The sequence below is a fragment of the Oncorhynchus nerka genome, linkage group LG19 (assembly GCF_034236695.1).
Source record: "Oncorhynchus nerka isolate Pitt River linkage group LG19, Oner_Uvic_2.0, whole genome shotgun sequence".
In the NCBI taxonomy this organism is placed as follows: domain Eukaryota; kingdom Metazoa; phylum Chordata; class Actinopteri; order Salmoniformes; family Salmonidae; genus Oncorhynchus; species Oncorhynchus nerka.
This window is the reverse complement of record NC_088414.1, coordinates 31,637,486-31,657,397: the sequence shown is the minus strand read 5'-3', so window position 1 is coordinate 31,657,397 and position 19,912 is coordinate 31,637,486. Positions and strand designations below refer to the sequence as shown.

At 42.3% G+C, this 19,912-nt stretch overlaps 2 protein-coding genes across 2 annotated transcripts; both read left to right on the top strand.

Moving 5' to 3' along the window:
* The first annotated feature begins 496 nt into the window (after positions 1–496).
* Positions 497–2,734, top strand: LOC115101396 (carbonyl reductase [NADPH] 1-like). Its single transcript, XM_029620854.2, has 4 exons — positions 497–914; positions 1,559–1,739; positions 2,104–2,227; positions 2,312–2,734. Exons 1-4 carry the CDS (start codon positions 629–631, stop codon positions 2,549–2,551), a joined length of 831 nt encoding a protein of 276 aa, XP_029476714.1. The 5' UTR covers positions 497–628; the 3' UTR covers positions 2,552–2,734.
* Positions 2,735–14,005: 11,271 nt separating this feature from the next.
* Positions 14,006–19,633, top strand: LOC115101395 (carbonyl reductase [NADPH] 1-like). The gene is made up of 4 exons (XM_029620853.2): positions 14,006–14,437; positions 16,649–16,829; positions 17,172–17,295; positions 18,521–19,633. Exons 1-4 carry the CDS (start codon positions 14,152–14,154, stop codon positions 18,758–18,760), a joined length of 831 nt encoding a protein of 276 aa, XP_029476713.2. The 5' UTR covers positions 14,006–14,151; the 3' UTR covers positions 18,761–19,633.
* Positions 19,634–19,912: the final 279 nt, after the last annotated feature.

Below are 19,912 nucleotides of genomic sequence, written 5' to 3'. Positions count from 1 at the left end.
TCGAAACTGTTTATATACTGGAACCCTGGATGAGAACTGTTGTATGAAATCAGAGAATGATAGAGGCCTCTAGTGGCCAAAAGGCCATTTAGCATGGGCAACGCCATTGATAACGTCCACCATTTGAAAGTAGTCAAAGTACTCAACTGAGTGGGGATTCCTGTGGATTGGAGCCTCAATGGCACTGCCCATGCTTTCACAGATGCTAAAATGGCACATATATAAATATGAGTCCTATTTATCTCTGTGTATAAAACCAATCGTTATGTAAAGCAAAGAGCTTAACTGTGCTAGCCAGCTCTTAATTTCTATTCAGTTTAACTCGCAATGTGCCATCTGAACTGTGTGTAAATGACCTAACCTCTCCCATTTTATATAAGTATGATCATGTGATATGACCGCTCCCTCACATTCTTTCATGATCAAAGATTACCCAACATCTGTCAGAGTGACAGTGCACATTCCTTTGTTTGCAAAAGTAGCCAATAAGGCTAGACGTTCCTCTACACCCAGCTCAGTGTACTCGTCAGCCTAATACAACCACAGCGCAGCTAATTACATTATTTAAACCAGAGTTGGGCTATTTTAACTAATTCCTTTACAGAAAAAAAGTTTGAGAGCAAAGGAGATGTCAAAAAAAGTGGCAGTAGTTACCGGTGCCAATAAAGGCATAGGGCTTGCGATTGTGAGGGAGCTTTGTAAGGCTAAATTTACCGGGGATGTTATTCTTACTGCTCGAAATGAGAAACTTGGAAATGAGGCAGTGAAGATGCTGAAGTCTGAAGGATTTGAAGTTTCTTACCACCACCTTGATATCTGCGACCAGGGCAGCGCCAAGCAACTGAGTCACTTTCTGCAGAAGACGTATGGCGGATTGGATGTGCTCATTAACAACGCTGGAATGGCTTTTAAGAGTTCAGTACGGTAGCCTATTCTACTATTTTGGCGACTCTGACCGTGCAATTGTTACTGTTTTAGCCGATCATAACAATTACTATCACCCGGGCGCCGGTATAGGTGTGTATTGCACCGACTGAACGCTGATTGCGTTCTATTTGGAACTTGGCTGCTTCCCAGGTATGGGCCAGGGCCCGCTCTATCCGACCGCGAAGTCGGCTCAAAACAAAAGCGACTTCATTAAGCACGTGTAGTAATTCGTATGATTTTATGTATCCCATGCAAAAGTGATTGCTTGTGATTTAAAAAAGATTTATCTGCCTTCCCAATGAAAACCATTTAGACAATTCAAACATTTATGTTATGGAAAAGAGAAGTGTAGGATGCAGTATGCTGCCTCGTTGACTAAATAAATGGCTCAGATTACTGTTTAATTTGAGAAGCGTGCAACAAGCAGCAGTTCATTTTAAACTGCCTACAAATTATAGTAGGGCTACTTGATTGCAACTTTTGTGTAACATGAATGATAGGCCTATGTAGCAGTGTGATTGCATTTGAAAATGATGCTCTGAAAAGATGGGTGAGGGTGATGCTATATTGACACGTTCCCCCACTCTCTCTCTCTTGTGCAAAGAAATAATTGGTCACATTTTTTCCCTAGATGATGCGACTGAGACTTTTGGGGAACAGGCTGAGGTGACCATGCGCACCAACTTTTGGGGCACCCTGTGGGTGTGCCATGCTCTCCTACCCCTCCTCAGACCAAATGCCAGAGTGGTGAATGTCTCCAGCTTTGTTAGCAAGAAGGCTCTTGATACATGCAGCCCTCAACTACAAGCCAAGTATGATCTTCATTCTGTATCGAACACCTCATTCATCCTTAACTTAATTCTGAATTGTAATCTACTGAGGGAGAAATATACACTGACATCATACATCCCTCCAGCCGCAGACCTGACCTTTTTGAAGGAAAGCCCTTTTCATTCCTTCAATAGCAGCTGTCGCATTAGCAGTAACGAAGAGCATTGTACTTAAGGCCACAACAGCAAAATTGGAAAATCAAATCAAAGTGAATGTCAATTGCAATTCTAGTACACACAAATACTACTACAGATCATATACAATATTTTCAAATTAGACCATTACTGCAATCATCACATGCATAAACTACTGTATTACAAGGTCTTTTTCTGTTGCGTCTTGGAGGTTCCGTGATACTGAGCTCTCTGAGGAGGAGCTGTGCTTGCTGATGGGGCAGTTTGTTATTGCCGCTCAGCAGGGAAACCATCAGGCCCAGGGGTGGCCAAACACAGCCTATGGCACAACAAAGGTAGGGTTCTGTCTGTCCACACAACTATTAAGGGGAATGGGCAACAGGCAGATATATCATACTGTTTTGTTCGTCTCTGTTTAGATCGGAGTGACTGTGCTGTCCAGGATTCAGGCTCATTTTCTGACTAAGACCCGGGCAGCTGATGGAATCCTGCTCAACGCCTGCTGCCCTGGCTGGGTTCGCACTGACATGGCAGGCTCCAAAGCCCCCAAGAGTCCTGAAGAAGGAGCACAGACTCCTACCTATCTGGCACTTCTTCCTGAAGGGGCCAAGGAGCCACATGGACAGTTGGTGTGGGACAAGACCGTTCACGAATGGTAGAGTGGAGGCAGCAGAAAGTTTACCTCATCTCAATCAGAGACTTGAGGAAATTGCTCAAAAAGATTCTGCCACATTCACATGACAAAAGACTCATTGCAACAGAGGGTTTAGACATATCATCTTAGCTTTTTTTTCTTTATATGATTTAATGTGATTCATTTACATAAATAACGCTCCAGAGTACTTTCATTGTAATGAAGGCCTGTTATTCTTTCAAAAAGTTTGATGTAAAGAATTAAAATATATTGATAATGTCTGAGACAGTGATTTACTGGAAACTGTTCAAAGTTGTAACTTTGTTTATTGAATTGAGCCTCTAGGGCATAGCTTCCCAACTGGGCCCGTGAGCCGAATTCTGCCCGCGGGTGATTTTATTGGGCCCCCAAAGTTTTCTACCAAAAAATTACTTTTGGGACTGGATATATAAGACTGTAAAAACACCAGCAAACCAGCTCCAAGTGATGTCTGCAAATTATTTGTAATTACGTTCGGGCCTTCCGACCATCCACTCAAGAAAGAAATCAGCCCGCAATTGAATCTTGTTCAGGCCTCTGGGCCAGAGTGATGTCACACTTTTTCCCCATCCCTAGCAAACACAGCGGATTAACTAATTGCGTTCTAAACTGAAGATCATGATTCGTTGATTATTAGAGTCCGGTGTGTTAGCTCAGGCTGAGGCAAAAGTGTGACGCCAATCAGGCCCTCGAGGACTGGCATTGCCCATCCCTGGTCTAGTTGATGATCCCTGCTGTAGGGGGCACCAAAGACCAAGCGGAGACTGACCTAGAAAGCCTAGAATAATGTTCTCAAAAGGCAGTCTTTCTTACCACTAATTTAGCATTTTGTAGAGACCTGATTGTCTCTGCATTCAGTTGGAGGAGAAAGTTGTTTGCCATGTGTTCACCCCTGAGGATGAGAGAGAGCCATTTCATTCAGGCAGGGTAGCCTAGTGGTTAGAGCGTTGGACTAGTAACTGAAAGGTTGCAAGTTTGAATCCCTGAGCTGACAAGGTACAAATCTGTCGTTCTGCCCCTGAACAGGCAGTTAACCCACTGTTCCTAGGCCGTCATTGAAAATAAGAATTTGTTCTTAACTGACTTGCCTAGTAAAATAAATAAAATACCTTATCTCCCTCTCCCTTATGAACTTGTATTGTACAAATCCTCTTCTGACTGGAGGAGTAGCATTCCCACCAGATGGAATGCACTGAGAAGAGGGAAGCTTGAAAAGAAGTAGGGTCCATGGGTTTGCTAGCACAAAGACTCTTGCAGGGCACTCAACCTGGAGTAAGAGCCAGCCCTACCACATTGACCTGACATACCATAAAGCCATTCAAGCTGCCTGTTGAGATAGTGACATTCAGAGTGCAAATTAATTAAATCATTTAACCATTATATTTGCTTAAAATGCAATGTGTACTGCTACTGTGGTAAAAATAAAACCATTCCTAATTAAACGAACCTGTGTCCATAGCCGGGGGAAGCTGCAGCACCCCCTGATCATTTAAATAATTTTGCCATAAAAAAAAAAATTACACTCAAGTAAATTACTGAACGGACATAAATCAAAGTATTGAAAATACTACACCAGAGCGCATACTTTAGATAGAGGATCAATAGCTTCTAAAACATTGCTGTGGATTAAGTTGCATCACAACCACTTACAGTCGGGAAGACTGCAATTTGGGCAGCATGCGTGTCAAATATAGAACAGCTTGTTAAATTGTGGCCACAGATATAATCCGTAGAAGGACTTCGGAACCTCTAACCCTGGCACTTTGACTGATACATTTATGAGTACCCTACCTATGGCTGCCAGTCCTGACTTGAATGGGAACTGTCATCTATGGATTATATTTCTATGGTTAGCTGCGTCTGTCAGTTTACACATGACCATCATGTGTAGGCTAGGCTACACGAGACCTCTCCACGCAGTTACTGAAGGCATTCTCCATCTCACATTCACAAATTTCCAAAATAGTTTTGTGGCACTGGCAGAGGCTCAAAATATAAACTGAAGCTACTCACTTAACAAAATGGCTGGTACATTGTGTCCACAAACATGCTAGGGGAAATAGACATTCGCTACATTGTTCCATGATGTTACTATTACAAAATCTTGACTAGTTAGATTCACAGAAATTTGATCAACAGCGGTGCTATCCTGGTGCTGAATCCCGCTACTAGGCCTATTTGCTTGTCTGTTTGTTTACTGGAGATGTTCCCTGTGACTGTCACTACAAGGAGCAGGTTATCATAAAGTGAAAATGGCCACAACCTTCCAAAATTTCCCCTGGTAGCCAGATGCGAGGGGAGAGAAAACGTCTGACATCTTTCAGTCAATGGTAAGCTAAAACAAATGTAATGTTCACTAGGTTGTCGTCTAATAACCTCATTATACACTGATTGTACAAAACATTAAGGACACCTTCCTGATATTGAGTTGTGCCATCAGAACAGCCTCAATTAATTTAGGCATAGACTCTACAAAGGTGTTGAAAGCGTTCCACATGGATGCTGCCCCATGTTGACTCCAATGCTTCCCACATAGTTGAGTCAAGTTGGCTGGATGTCCTTTGGGTGGTGGACCATACTTAATGCACACGGGAAACTGTTGTGTGTGAAAAACCCAGCATTAATGAATTGGACACACCTGGTGTCCCAGGTCTATATCGGTCCCTGATTAGTGGTGAACAATGAAAAAAATGCAGTGGAATTGGCTTCGAGGTCCAGAGTTGAGTTTGAAGGCTGTAGGCTATATGTAAAAACAAACATAAAACACCACAATTCAAGTGTTTATATAGGAAGATGGTATATTCTGAACCAGGGGTTGATGGAGAAAAATACACACTTTTTCAATCTTCAATAGCTCTTACACAAAGCATTCCATGACTATGGAATTATATATTCTGAAAGGGGAGGACAGCTAAATACACAGTATTTTTTAGATGAATATAAACTGTTAATATCGACTGTGAATGATATTTTTAAAAATGTGTTTGTTGAGAGGGATTGTATGAAACCAGAGAATGATAGAGGCCTCATTTTAAAGTGATCAAATTAGTCAACTGTGTGGGAATTCCTATGGGAGAGAGGGAGGGCATGAGCTCATGGGCTCCTGAGTTCTTCTGAAAAAAATGGAATTATAGTTGGATAAATGTAGATAAACTTTGATATTGTTTTTTGCAAGGACAAGATACTACCCTCTACATCAAAACCTTAAAACTAAATCAGAATTCCATACCTAAAACCTTGATTTTGGACAAAATGACCAGAACAGGTTCTTACTACCAAGAACTATCAAGAAAAAACTTCTAACAAACCAAAACCTGCAGAAGAATCACAGCGGAAACCTGGAAATACCATCCAACACATAACTGAGTGAGTAATGTTCAGTCTGAACCTACTTCTGAAGCCATAAAGTAAATGACAATAATCTCTCAGTAATTTTGTAAATAAGGCTACTAAGCTACCAAGACCGAACAGACCTGACTGAGCCTAACAATGGCAGGAGAGTTTTTCATCCTCACCCACCCAAATGCAGAGGCCTTTGAAGCCCCCTGTGCAGATGTCATCACAATACAGAACCCCCTGCATGGAATAAGTACAAAAATAAGTTCCTCAAGGACATCCAGAGACACCATTTGCTGACTGCTACAAAGCCGGGAACTTAAAACAACTTAATTTTCCACACAGACCCTCCCCTGGCATGGCACAGTGCTATAAGAGCACACTACCCCTATGTCAAGAGAGAGTGTATTGGCCCAGGGTGGAAACTCAGAATACTAGACATTGAGGAAATGGAAACAACCTCTGTCAATATGTACAAGTCTGGGACAGTAATGGTGCAGGGCATCCTCATGCAGGACTTTACGGGATAAAGAGAGAGCATAGCAGGAAAAGCTCTCCCTGTGACGACTCCCCACAACTGCACTGCTCCTCCATCATTGAGAAGGATAAATTCACAGAGCTGGAGAGAGACATGGTGGAGCTCAGAGAGCTAGGTCCACACAATCCAGACAGAAATCACATGCGCCGAATACAACAGTGAAATGCTTACTTACAAGCCCTTAACCAACAAAGCAGTTAAGAAAAATATGCGTTAAGTATTTACTAAAATAAACTGAAGTAAAGATTATTTTTTGAATAAAGAGCAACAATAACAGAACAGTAACAAGTCTATATACAGGGGGTACCAGTATAGAGTCAATGTGCGGGGGGGCACAGGTTAGTTGAGGTAATATGTACATGTAGGTAGAGGTAAAGTACATACAGTATGCATAGGTAATTAACAGAGTAGCAGCAGCGTAAAGATTGGGGTTGGTGGATTGGGGGGGGGGGGGGGGGGACCAACCACCTCCAAACCGACGGACCAACCACCTCCAAATCGATCCCGCTCCAGAGTACAGGCCCCGGTGTAACGTCTATTCCTTCGACAAACGCGAATCCGACCATCACCCCTGGTGAGACAAAACCGCGACTCGTCAGTGAAGAGCACTTTTTGGCAGTCCTGTTCGGTTCAGCGACGGTGAGTTTGTGCCCATAGGCAACGTTGTTGCCGGTGATGTCTGGTGAGAACCTGCCTTACAACAGGCCTACAAGCCCTCAGTCAACCTCTCTCAGCCTATTGCGGACAGTCTGAGCACTGATGGAGGGATTGTGCATTCCTGGTGTAACTCGGGCAGTTGATGTTGCCATCCTGTACCTGTCCCGCAGGTGTGATGTTCGGATGTACCGATCCTGTGCAGGTGTCATTACACGTGGTCTGCCACTGCAAGGACGATCAGCTGTCCATCCTGTCTCCCTGTAGCTCGGTCTTAGGCGTCTCACAGTACGGACATTGCAATTTATTGCCCTGACCACATCTGCAGTCCTCATGCCTCCTTGCTGCATGCCTAAGGCACGTTCAAGCAGATGAGCAGGGACCCTGGGCATCTGTATTTTGGTGTTTTTCAGAGTCAGTAGAAAGGCCTCTTTAGTGTCCTAAGTTTTCATAATTGTGACCTTAATTGCCTACTGTCTGTAAGCTGTTAATGTCTTAATGACCGTTCCACAGGTGCATGTTCATTAATTGTTTAAGGTGCATTGAACAAGCATGGGAAACAGTGTTCAAACCCTTTACAGTGAAGATCTGTGAAGTTATTTGGATTTGGATTTTTACAAATTATCTTTTTTTGTTGAGTTTACATTCAAACACAAAGTGACTAAACTCTGGTACTCAAACACTAGACATGCTCTGGAGCTGTTTTCAGAGGACAGACTAGGGTCCCCCAACCACATTATAATTCACACAGTCACAAACGACCCGAGGGCCCAACAGGAAGGGGTGGCCACAGCACTCAAGGGAGTGATTGAAAAAGCTTATTCCACTTTCCCCAATGCACAAGTGGTTATCTCCACCCTGCTACACGAAAAGACATTCACATTGCCACCATACAGCGGGTGAATGCAAGCATTTCCCGGGACTGTGCCTCAAAACCTAATGTCTAACTGACCCACCACTCCGCCCTGGACTCCACCCTGGACTTGAACAGTCTTTACGGCCAGGTCCACCTCTACAAGGCAGCAATCCCAACTTTGCCAGGACTCTGAAGGACGTCACCCTCAACTGCAGCCCCAGCACCTCACACAGGAGCAACAGAGCCACAGACACCCCACCCAGACCAGCGAGACACCCTCTCAGACCTGCAAGACCCCTTCCCGAAGGACCTGCACGAGAGAACCCATGCCAAGAGGACCTACACCCAGACCACAGCTTCACCTGCCACACCCCAACCAGCTGAGACTACCCCAAACAAACCCTGGCCACACCCTATGTAGGCCCCCCCAGATCAGACCTAAGCCCCATCCTGCGACCTAAGAGGTATGTATCAGATGCTCACACCTACTGTAATGATCCGGGCCTAAACCACATGAAAACATCACTACACACTATGGGACACAAAGCTTTTACTATCTCATCCTGGAATATAAGGTCTGAGGTCATATGCCTTTAGCCTAAAGAGCAGGAACCCAGACTTCATCAAATAAATTAGAAATACAGACATTGTCATCCTACAATAAATATGGTATAGAGGTGACAGACCCACTGGTTGCCTTCTAGGTTACAGAAAGCTGGTAGTCCCATTCACCAAACTACCAGGTGTGAAAAAGGGAAGAGACTCAGGGGGTATGCTAATTTGGTATAGAGCAGACCTTTATTAAATTTGTCAAAACAGGAACATTTTACATCTGGCTAGAAATGAATAAGGAAATTATCTCAACAGATATCCCCTAATAGAATCTCCATACCTTAACGATGATAGCTTCTCCATCCTAGAGGGGGAGATCAACCATTTCCAGGCCCAGGGACATGTACTAGTCTGTGGCAACCTAAATGCCAGAACTGGACAAGAACCAGACACTCAGCACACAGGGGGACAAACACCTACCTGGAGGTGACAGCATTCCCTCCCTCATATGCTCCCCTAGGCACAACTATGACAACATAACCAACAAAAACAGGTCACAACTCCTGCAGCTCTGTCGCACGCTGGGTCTGTACATAGTCAATGGTAGGCTTCGAGGGGACTCCTATGGTAGGTACACCTATGCTCATCTCTTGGCAGTAATACTGTAGATTACTTCATCACTGAACTCAACCCAGAGTCTCTCAGAGCATTCACAGTCAGCCCACTAACAGCCCTATCAGACATCAGAAAAATCACAGTCTACCTGAACAGAGCAATACTCAATCATGAAGCATCAAAGCCAAAGGAACGGAATAATATTAATAAATGCTATAGATGGAAAGTAGTGTAGAAACATACCAAAAATAAATAGACAACAACAAATTAAAGTCCTTTCAGACAACTTCCTTGACAAAACATGTCACTGTAATAGTGAAGGTGTAAACTTGGTAGTAGAAAACCTAAACAGTATATTTGACCTGTCAGATTCCCCATCAAATATTTTTTTTTTAAGTGACAACCTAAGAAAATGTAAAACAATGACAAATGGTTTGACGAAAACCTAGGATAGAAATTGAGAAACCTATCCAGCCAAAAACATGGAGACCCAGAAAACCTGAGTCTACGCCTTCACTATGGTGAATCACTAAACCAATACAGAAATACACCACGGAAAAAGAAGGAACAGCACGTTAGAAATCAGCTCAATGTAATTGAAGAATCCATAGAATCTAACCACTTCTGGGAAAATTGGAACACACTAAACAAACACAAAGAGTTATCTATCCAAAACAGAGTTGTGTGGATAAACCACTTGTCCAATCTTATTGGCTCTATAAAAAAAGAACAAACAGCAAAAACATATACATGATCATTTAAAAATCTTAGAATCAGCTATTAAAGACTACCATAACCCACTGGATTCTCCAATTACATTGAACAAACTACAAGACAAAATACAACCCAAAAAGGCCTATGGTGTTGATGGTATCCTAAATGAAATTATAAAATATACAGACCAAAAATTACAATTGGCTACAGTTAAAGAGTTTAACGTCATCCTCAGCTCTGGCATCTGCATCTTCCCCAATATTTGGAACCAAGGACTGATAACCCCAATCCACAAAAGTGAAGACAAATTTGACCCCAAAAACTACCGTGGGATGGGTCAACAGCAACCTTGGGAAAATCCTCTGCATTATCATTAACAGCATATTTGTACATTTCCTCAGTGAAAAAAAATGTACTGAGCGAATGTAAAATTGTCTTTTTACCAAATTACCATACGACAGACCACGTATTCACCCTGCAAACCCTAATGGACAAACAAACAAACCAAAATAAAGGCAAAGTCTTCTCATGCTTTGTTGACTTCAAAAAAGCTTTTGACTACATTTTAAGGGTCTGCTATACAAATGGATGGAAAGTGGTGTTGGGGAGAAAAACACATGACATAAAATCCATATACACAAACAACAAGTGTGAGGTTAAAATTTGCAAAATACACACACATTTCTTTCCACAGGACCGTGGGGTGAGACAGGGATGCAGCTTAAGCCTCACCCTCTTCACCATATGCAGTGCATTTGGAAAGTAGAATCTTCTTGGGTATGATGCTACAAGCTTGGCACAACCTGTATTTGGAGAGTTTCTTCCATTCTTCTCTGCAGATCCTCTCAAGCTCTGTCAGGTTGGATGGGGAGCGTCGCTGCACAGCTATTTTCAGGTCTCTCCAGAGATGTTCGATCGGGTTCAAGTCTGGGTTCTGTCGGGGCCACTCACGGACATTCAGAGACTTGTCCCAAAGCCACTCCTGCATTGTCTTGGCTGTGTGCTTAGGGTTGTTGTCCTGTTGGAAGGTGACCCCCCCTTGAGGTCCTGAGCTCTTTTCATTAAGGATCTCTCTGTACTTTGCTCTGTTCATCTTTCCCTCGATCCTCACTAGTCTCCCAGTCCCTGCCGCTGAAAAATATCCCCACAGCATGATGCTGCCACTGCCATGCTTGGATGGCGCCAGATTTCCTCCAGACGTGACGCTTGGCATTAAGGCCAAAGAGTTCAATCTTGGCTTCATCAGACCAGAGAATCGTGTTTCTCATGGTCTGAGAGTCCTTTAGGTGCCTTTTGGAAAACTCCAAGCGGGCTGTCGTGTGCCTTTTACTGAGGAGTGGCTTCCGTCTGGCCTGATTGGTGGAGTACTTCAGATATGGTTGTCCTTCTGGAAGGTTCACCAATCTCCACAGAGGAACTCTGGAGCTCTGTCAGAGTGACCATCGAGTTCTTGGTGACCTCCCTGACCAAGGCCGTTTTCTCCCGATTTCTCAGTTTGGCCGGGTGGCCAGCTCTAGGAAGAGTCTTGGTGGCTCCAAACTTCTTCCATTTAAGAATGATGGAGGCCACTGTGTTCTTGGGGACCTTCAATGCTGCAGAAATAGTTTGGCACCCTTCCCCAGATCTGTGCCTACGACACAATCCTGTCTTGGAGCTCTACGGACAATTCCTTCGACCTTATGGCTTGGTTTTTGCTCTGATATGCATTGTCAACTGTGGGATCTTATATAGACATTTGTGTACCTTTCCAAATCATGTCCAATCATTTGAATTTATCCCAGGTGGACTCCAAGTTGTAGAAACAGCTCAAGGATGATCAATGGAAACAAGATGCACCTAAGCTCAATTTCGAGTCTTATAGCAAAGGGTCTAAAAACGTATGTACATTTTTTTATTTGTGTTTTATTTTTAATACATTTGCAAAAATGTCTTAAAACCTGTTTCACTCTCTCATTATGGGGTATTGTGTGTAGATTGATGAGGATTTTTATTCATTTAACCCATTTTAGAATAAGGCTGTAAAAATGTGGAAAAAGGGAAGGGGTCTGAATACTTTCCAAATGCACTGTATATCAACAAATTGGCAAGAGCACTAGAACAGTGTGCAGCACCCAGCCTTACCTTACTAGAACCTGAAGTCAAATGTCTATAATTTGAAAATGATCTGGTGCTTTTGTCCCCAACCAAGGAGGGCCTACCACAGCATTTAGATCTTCTGCACAGATTCTGTAAGACCTGGGCCCTGACAGTAAATCTCAGTAAGACAAAAATAATGATGTTCCAAAAAAGGTCCAGTTGCCAGGACCACAAATACAAATTCCAGCTAGACACAGTTGCCCTAGAGCACACAAAAAAACAATACATACAATACATAGCCTAAAGATCAGCACCACAGGTAACTTCCACAAAGCTGTGAACAATCTGAGAGACAAGGCAAGAAGGGCCTTCTATTTACTTATTCTTCCTTTATTTAACTAGGCAAGTCAGTTAAGAGCAAATTCTTATTTTCAATGATGGCAGTGGGTTAGCTGCCTTTTTCATGGGCAGAACGACAGATTTTACCTTGTCAGCTCAGCAATTCGATCTTGCAACCTTTCGGTTACAAGTACAACACTCTAACCACTAGGCTACCTGCTGCCCTATGCCATCCAAAGGAACATAAAATTTGACATACCAATTAGGATCTGGATAAAAATACTTGAATCAGTTATAGAACCCATTGCCCTTTACAGTTGTGAGGTCTGGGGTCTGCTCACCAACCAATAATTCACAAAATGAGACAAACACCAGATTGAGACACTGCACACAATTCTGCAAAACTATCCTCTGCGTACAATGTAAAACACCAAATAATGCATGCAGAGCAGAATTAGGCAGATACCCGCTAATGATCAAAATCCAGAAAAGAGCCGTTAAATTCTACAATCACCTAAAAGGAAGCGATTCCCAAACCTTCCATAATAAAGCCATCACCTACAGAGAGATGAACCTGGAGAAGAGTCCCCTAAGCAAACTGGTCCTGGGGCTCTGTTCATAAACACAAACAGACCCCACAGATCCCTAGGACAGCAACACAATTAGACCCAACCAAATCATTAGAAAACACAACGATAATTACTTGACACATTGGAAAGAATTAACAAAAAAACAGAGCAAACTAGAATGCTATTTGGCCCTAAACAGAGAGTACACAGTGGCAGAATACTTGACCATAGTGACTGACCCAAAATTAAGGAAAGCTTTGACTATGTACAGACTCAGTGAGCATAACCTTGCTTTTGAGAAAGGTCACCGTAGGTAGACCTGGCTCTCAAGAGTAGACAGGCTATGTGCTCACTGCCCACAAAATGAGGTGGAAACTGAGTGGCACTTCCTAACCTCCTGCCAAATGTATGACCATAGAGACACATATTTCCCTCAAAATACACAGACCCACAAAGAATGTGAAAATATATCAAATTTTGATAAACTCACATACCGATTGCGTGAAATACCACATTGTGCAATCACAGCAGCAAGATTTGTGACCTATTTCCACAAGAAAAGGTCAACCAGTGAAGAACAAACACCATTGTAAATACAACACATATGTTTATTTATTGTCCCTTTGTTTACTTTAACTATTTTCACATCGTTACAACACTGTATATATACACATGACATTTGAAATGTCTTTATTATTTTGGAACAAATATTTACTGTTCACTTTGTTTATTTCACTTTTGTTTATCCATTTCCACTTGCTTTGGCAATGTAAACATGTTTCCCATGCCAATAAAGCCCCCTCAATTGAAATTGAATTGCTGTCACATATACTATAATGGCACAGATATAAAGACGAGTCCTCTATCCATCTCTATATATGAAACGAAAACTGCCTGAAAATATTGAATGCCACCTGAGGTAGCGTTGCTAACTGCTCCATTGACAACAAATGAGTTCCACTGGAAGGCAAAGAGGTTGATGTATCCGGTGGACATGAGGCGTTCATTTCTATTCAGTTTACTCGCCATAAATTCGGCGTCTAAACTGTGCGTACATAGGCTAACTTCTCCCTTCTTATATAAATATAATACGCCCTATCCTTCCCATTGTATCATATGTGGGTATTTCATCTGTCAGAGTGACTGTGCACGTTCCTTTGTTTGCAAAAGTAGCCAATAAGGTTGACTTTCCTCTAAATCAACGTTGTCTTCTCCCGGATCAGCGCAGGCTACACGTCAGCCCACTACAACCACAGTGCGGTTAATTACATGGTTTAAATAGTTAGGCTATTTTAACTATTTACTTTACAAAAATTAAGTTTTGGAGAGCGAATGAAATGTCAAAAAAAGTGGCAGTAGTTACCGGTGCCAATAAAGGCACAGGATTTGCGATTGTGAGGGAGCTTTGTAAGGCAAAATTTACCGGGGATGTTATTCTTACTGCTCGAAATGAGAAACTTGGAAATGAGGCAGTGAAGATGCTGAAGTCCGAAGGATTTGAAGTTTCTTACCACCACCTTGATATCTGCGACCAGGGCAGCGCCAAGCAACTGAGTCACTTTCTGCAGAAGACGTATGGCGGATTGGATGTGCTCATTAACAACGCTGGAATGTCCTTTAAAAGTTCAGTACGGTAGCCTATTCTACTATTTTGGCGCAACATGCTATGCAATTATTGCTGTGTTGCAATTTTGTTTGGCGGCTTTGCGAGGCTAGCGGGTTGTAACATTGAGGGTGTTCGATTAATCTTCTGCAATTTAATTGCGTTATATTTGGAACCAGCCTCCCATGCGTGAACCAGTTGCCCCGCTCTATCCAACAGCGAAGTCCACTCATAACAAACGTTGTAATTTAAACACATAATTAGTGGAATTCGGTGTTTTCACATTTAAAATGGATTCATTTTGATATAAAGGCTTCATCTGCCGTCGCAATTAAAACTAGTTAGAACATTCAAACATATTTTATGGAAAAGAGATGTTTCTGGATGACAAAATGACCACGCAAAGCAGATTGGTGTTCATTTGAGAAGGGCGCTTCTCCTTCCATGCTTTCGCCTGAGGACGTGACTGGTTTTTGACCGGTTCATTCCGGGCTAGTTTAAAAGATCTCCCTCACTCCACATAGCGAGAGGTTTGTGTGCGGATCTTGTGCCACAGCTTGGTCTCATAGGCTAGACTTAACATAGTATGATATGTTACTTTTGGTATGGTTACATGAGACAGATAGCTCTCGAGGGGCATAGTGGTCTAAGGCACTGCATCTCAGTGCAAGCAGGCGTCACTACAGTCCTTGGTTCGAATCCAGGCTGTATCACATCCAGCCGTGATTGGGAGTCCCATAGGGCGGCGCACAATTGGCCCTGGGTAGGCTGTCATTGGTTGTTTCTATTTTTTTTAAATGAACCTTTATTTAACTAAGCAAGTCAGTTAAGAACAAATTCTTATTTACAATGAAGGCCTACCGGGGAACAGTGGGTTAACTGCCTTGTTCAGGGGCAAAACGACAGATTTTTACCTTGTCAACTCCGGGAATCGATCCAACAACCTTTCGTTATTGGCCCAACTCTCTAGGCTACCTGCCACCCCTAGGTGGGCATATAATGTAACATTAGCCAGCTAGCTAACGGCAGCCACCTAGCTAGAATTTGTAACATACACTGTATGTTTTGTAAATTCTTAACATATTGTATGTTTTGTAAATTCATAACATGTGTTACTTTTTGCTATTTCGTAACATATCATGGAATTGTAATTCGTAACAGTCAATTGGAATAAATAAATTAGCCCCTAATCTATGGATTTCACATGACTGGGCAGGGGCACAGCCATGGGTGGGCGTGGGAGGGCATAGGCCTACCGACTTGGGAGACTGGCTCACCCACTGGGAAGATAGTCCCAGCCAATCAGAATGAGTTTTTCCCCCACAAAAAGGCTTTATTACAGACAGAAATATTCCTCAGTTTCATCAGCTGTCTGGGTGGCGGGTCTCAGACGATCCCGCAGGTGAAGAAGCCAGATGTGGAGGTCCTGGGCTGGCTTGGTTACAAGTGGTCTGTGGTTGTGAGACTGGTTGGACATACTGCCAAATTCTCTAAAATGACACTGGAGGTGGCTTATGGTAGAGAAATTAACATAAAATGATCTGGCAACAGCTCTGGTGGACATTCCTGCAGTCAGCATGCCAATTGCACACTCCCTTAAAATGAGACATCTATGGGATTGTGTTGTGTGACAAAACTGCACAATTTAAAGTGGCATTTTATTGTCGCCAGCACAAGGTGCACCAGTAATGAGCATGCTGTTTAATCAGCTTCTTGGTATGTCACACCTGTCAGGTGGACGGACTCTCTTGGCAAATGATAAATAGTCACTAACAGGGATGTAAACACATTTGTGCACAACATTTTAGAGAAATAAGCTTTTTGTGGATATGGAACATTTATGGGATCTTTTATTACAGTTCATGAAACATGGGACCAACACTTTACATGTTGAGTTTATATTTTTGTTCAGTATAAATGGGGTGTCTCGGATTTCTGTACAGAATAATACAAAATGCTCCGAGGCCAGGTAGTGTGCCATGTTTAGCAACAATCAGCCAGCCAACTGTTCAGTTTAAACTGCCTAGCAACAATAGTAAGGCTAGTTGATTGGAATGTGTAACATGAATGATAGTCATATGTATTAGTGTGATTGATTTAGAAAAATTCTCTGCAAATATGATGGGTGAGGGTGATGCTATATTGACTCAGCCCCCCCCCCCCCCCCCCCTGCTCTCTCTCTCCCTCTCTCTTGTACAAAGCAATAATTGATCATCACATTTTTTCCCTAGATGATGCGACTGAGACTTTTGGGGAACAGGCTGAGGTGACCATGCGCACCAACTTTTGGGGCACCCTGTGGGTGTGCCATGCTCTCCTACCCCTCCTCAGACCAAATGCCAGAGTGGTGAATGTCTCCAGCTTTGTTAGCAAGAAGGCTCTTGAGACATGCAGCCCTCAACTACAAGCCAAGTATGATCTTCATTCTGTATCAAACCTCATTCATCCTTAACTTAATTCTGAATTGTAATCTACTGAGGGAGAAATATACACTGATATCATTATACATCCATCTAACCGCAAACCTGACCAACTTGAACGTAAGCCCTATTCATCCCTTCAATAGCAGCTGTCGCTTTAGCAGATATGAACATTTTACTGTTGTGACCTTAATCATAATTGGACAAACAAATCAGTTTGTCAGTTTCTACTACAGATCATAGACAATATTTTCAAATAAAACCATTACTGTGATCATCACATGCAGTCATAAACTACTGCATTACAAGGTCTTTTTTCTGTTGCGTCTTGGAGGTTCCGTGATACTGAGCTCTCTGAGGAGGAGCTGTGCTTGCTGATGGGGCAGTTTGTTATTGCCGCTCAGCAGGGAAACCATCAGGCCCAGGGGTGGCCAAACACAGCCTATGGCACAACAAAGGTAGGGTTCTGTCTGTCCACACAACTATTATGGGGAATGGGCCAATGTGACCCACCGCCTCAATTTGGTCTTATGTAGTGAAATTGTGTTTTTGGATAAAAGTAGAGACTTGGAGCTCCAAAATGGTATGTCATACACTGCAGTTGAGGAACAATGGGAAAGTAGTAATTCTGCTGTGGAAGTTGATAAACTTGTAACCCCACTTTTGAGAAAATTACACCCAGACACACCTGGCTAACTTGATGGGTCATGTAATCATTCTCTTATGAAGTGGAGTCCTTTGTTTAGACATTGTTTAGCTAGCTGCAGTACAGATGGATTGTCATAGCTAGCCACTATGCATGAAATACTATAGTATGAATCTGCAGGTAACTAAAGCTAACCAACTAGGTTCAATGTTAGCTGTAGGCTATACCTAAAAATGCAAATGGCCTTCTGTGATACGAATAATATTACTATACAGATCATACACGTAACGTTAGCTATCGAGCAAGCAAGTTAACATTCGCTAGCTAGTCAACAGTACGCTTTAACTTGCAATGAAAATGACTTTGACAAAATGAGAAACATCTAATATCTGAAAATGTAGCTAGACTCTTACCGTATACATGGGTGAACGCTTCACGGCTTTTTCCATTTGGTTTGTAGCTAGCTACAGCTTGTTTTGCCCGTTATGTCAAGTCACTCCAATTCACACTGATCTTTTGCAGAAAAGTAGTCCATCACAACTTTATCCCACTAATCTTTGTCGATAGCTCCTGCTAAATCCTGGGCTGTGAAGTTATTGAGAGCAGAAGCAACACTTTTGCAGGTTTCCAAATGGCTAACGTTGTATCTTTCAAAAATGCAGTGGTAGCAAGGATTATCTACACATACTGAGAAGCTCATGTTGTAGAAGCATGCTACATGGCAGACCAATCAGAACTCAACTCCCGGCATGTCCAGCCCATCCATTATCTCAGCTAATCATGGCTAGCGGGAAGGTTCCTGGATTTTTCCATGGCACAACCAACAAGGCTCATAATTTAACATTGTATTCAAATTTACAGATGGCATACACGTTTCTTATTAAGGCACATGAAAGTTCACATATTCAAAAAAGGCATAAAAAAAACACATTTTAATTTATTTAAAAAAATATCATGCCTCTCCTGTGAAGTAGTGGCTTCTTGAAACAGGTCACAAATGGCAAATTTATCATACTGTTTTTTTCACCTCTGTTTAGATCGGAGTGACTGTGCTGTCCAGGATTCAGGCTCATTTTCTGACTAAGACCCGGGCAGCTGATGGAATCCTGCTCAACGCCTGCTGCCCTGGCTGGGTCCGCACTGACATGGCAGGCTCCAAAGCCCCCAAGAGTCCTGAAGAAGGAGCACAGACTCCTACCTATCTGGCACTTCTTCCTGAAGGGGCCAAGGAGCCACATGGACAGTTGGTGTGGGACAAGACCGTTCAGGAATGGTAGAGTGGAGGCAGCAGGAAGTTTACCTCATCTCAATCAGAGACTTGAGGAAAATTGCACAAAAAGGTTCCTCCAAATTCACATGACAAAAGACACATTGCAAGGGTGTTGGGAAAATTATGATTAAATGGCTGAAGAAATCATTTTAAATGGAACTGTAACTAAGTAAAACTTATACTCTGTTTTATTATATCTGATTAACAATATGAGTTCATAATAAGGGATTGTGAGACAGACAAGGAGTTATTTAAGTTAATGAACACGATTCCAACTAGGAAGAAACAAACGGGTTGTGGACTGTGTAAACACATAAGTTTGTTAACCTATGATTGAACCTACAGAACTGAGCTCTGGGTTTTTTAGATAAGACAGTGAGTGCATTCTTAGGTTTTCTGTTAATTAGAACTGTCAGCTCAGTGTTGATTGATAATATTGAGGGGTCAAAAGTTACCTGGGAGTGTGTTAGTTAGAATGAACTTTTCACCTCACTTTGTCCCGGGCGAGGAGGGGATTCTGTTAAAGCAATGAAATGACGTCATGATTTGCATATAAACTGTTGCTCGTGGTGAAGTGGGAGCGCACTCCGAGAATAAATTCTGTTACCTATTATTGAAAAGACGGATCTCCGTCTATTTTATGCAAACAAGAATCTTACAAATTCTCATAAAATAGATTAAGGGTTTTCAATTAATGAAAGCACATTGGCATAATTAAATTACAGTAACAAAGTGCTGTGGAGATATCTTAGCTTTATATGATTTAATGTGATTCATTTACATAAATAACGCTCTGGAGTACTTTCATTGTAATTAAGGCCTGTTATTCTTTCAAAAAGTTTGATGTAAAGAATGAAAATATATTGATAATAATGTTTGAGACAGTGATTTACTGGAAACTGTTGTTCAAAGTTGTAACCTTGTTTATTGAATTGAGCCTCTAGGGCATAGCTCTGATTTTGATTTGGCCCCAACAGTTATTTGTTATGGCACTGAGAAGTGGGAAATGTGAAAAGAAGTGTGGTGCAGGTGTCTGCAAGCACAAAGACTCGCACTCAACCTTGAGTGAGAGCCAACCAGCCCTATCACATTGACCTGAAATAGCATAACAATTTCATTCAAGCTGCCTGTTGAGATGGTGACATATTCAGAGTGTGAA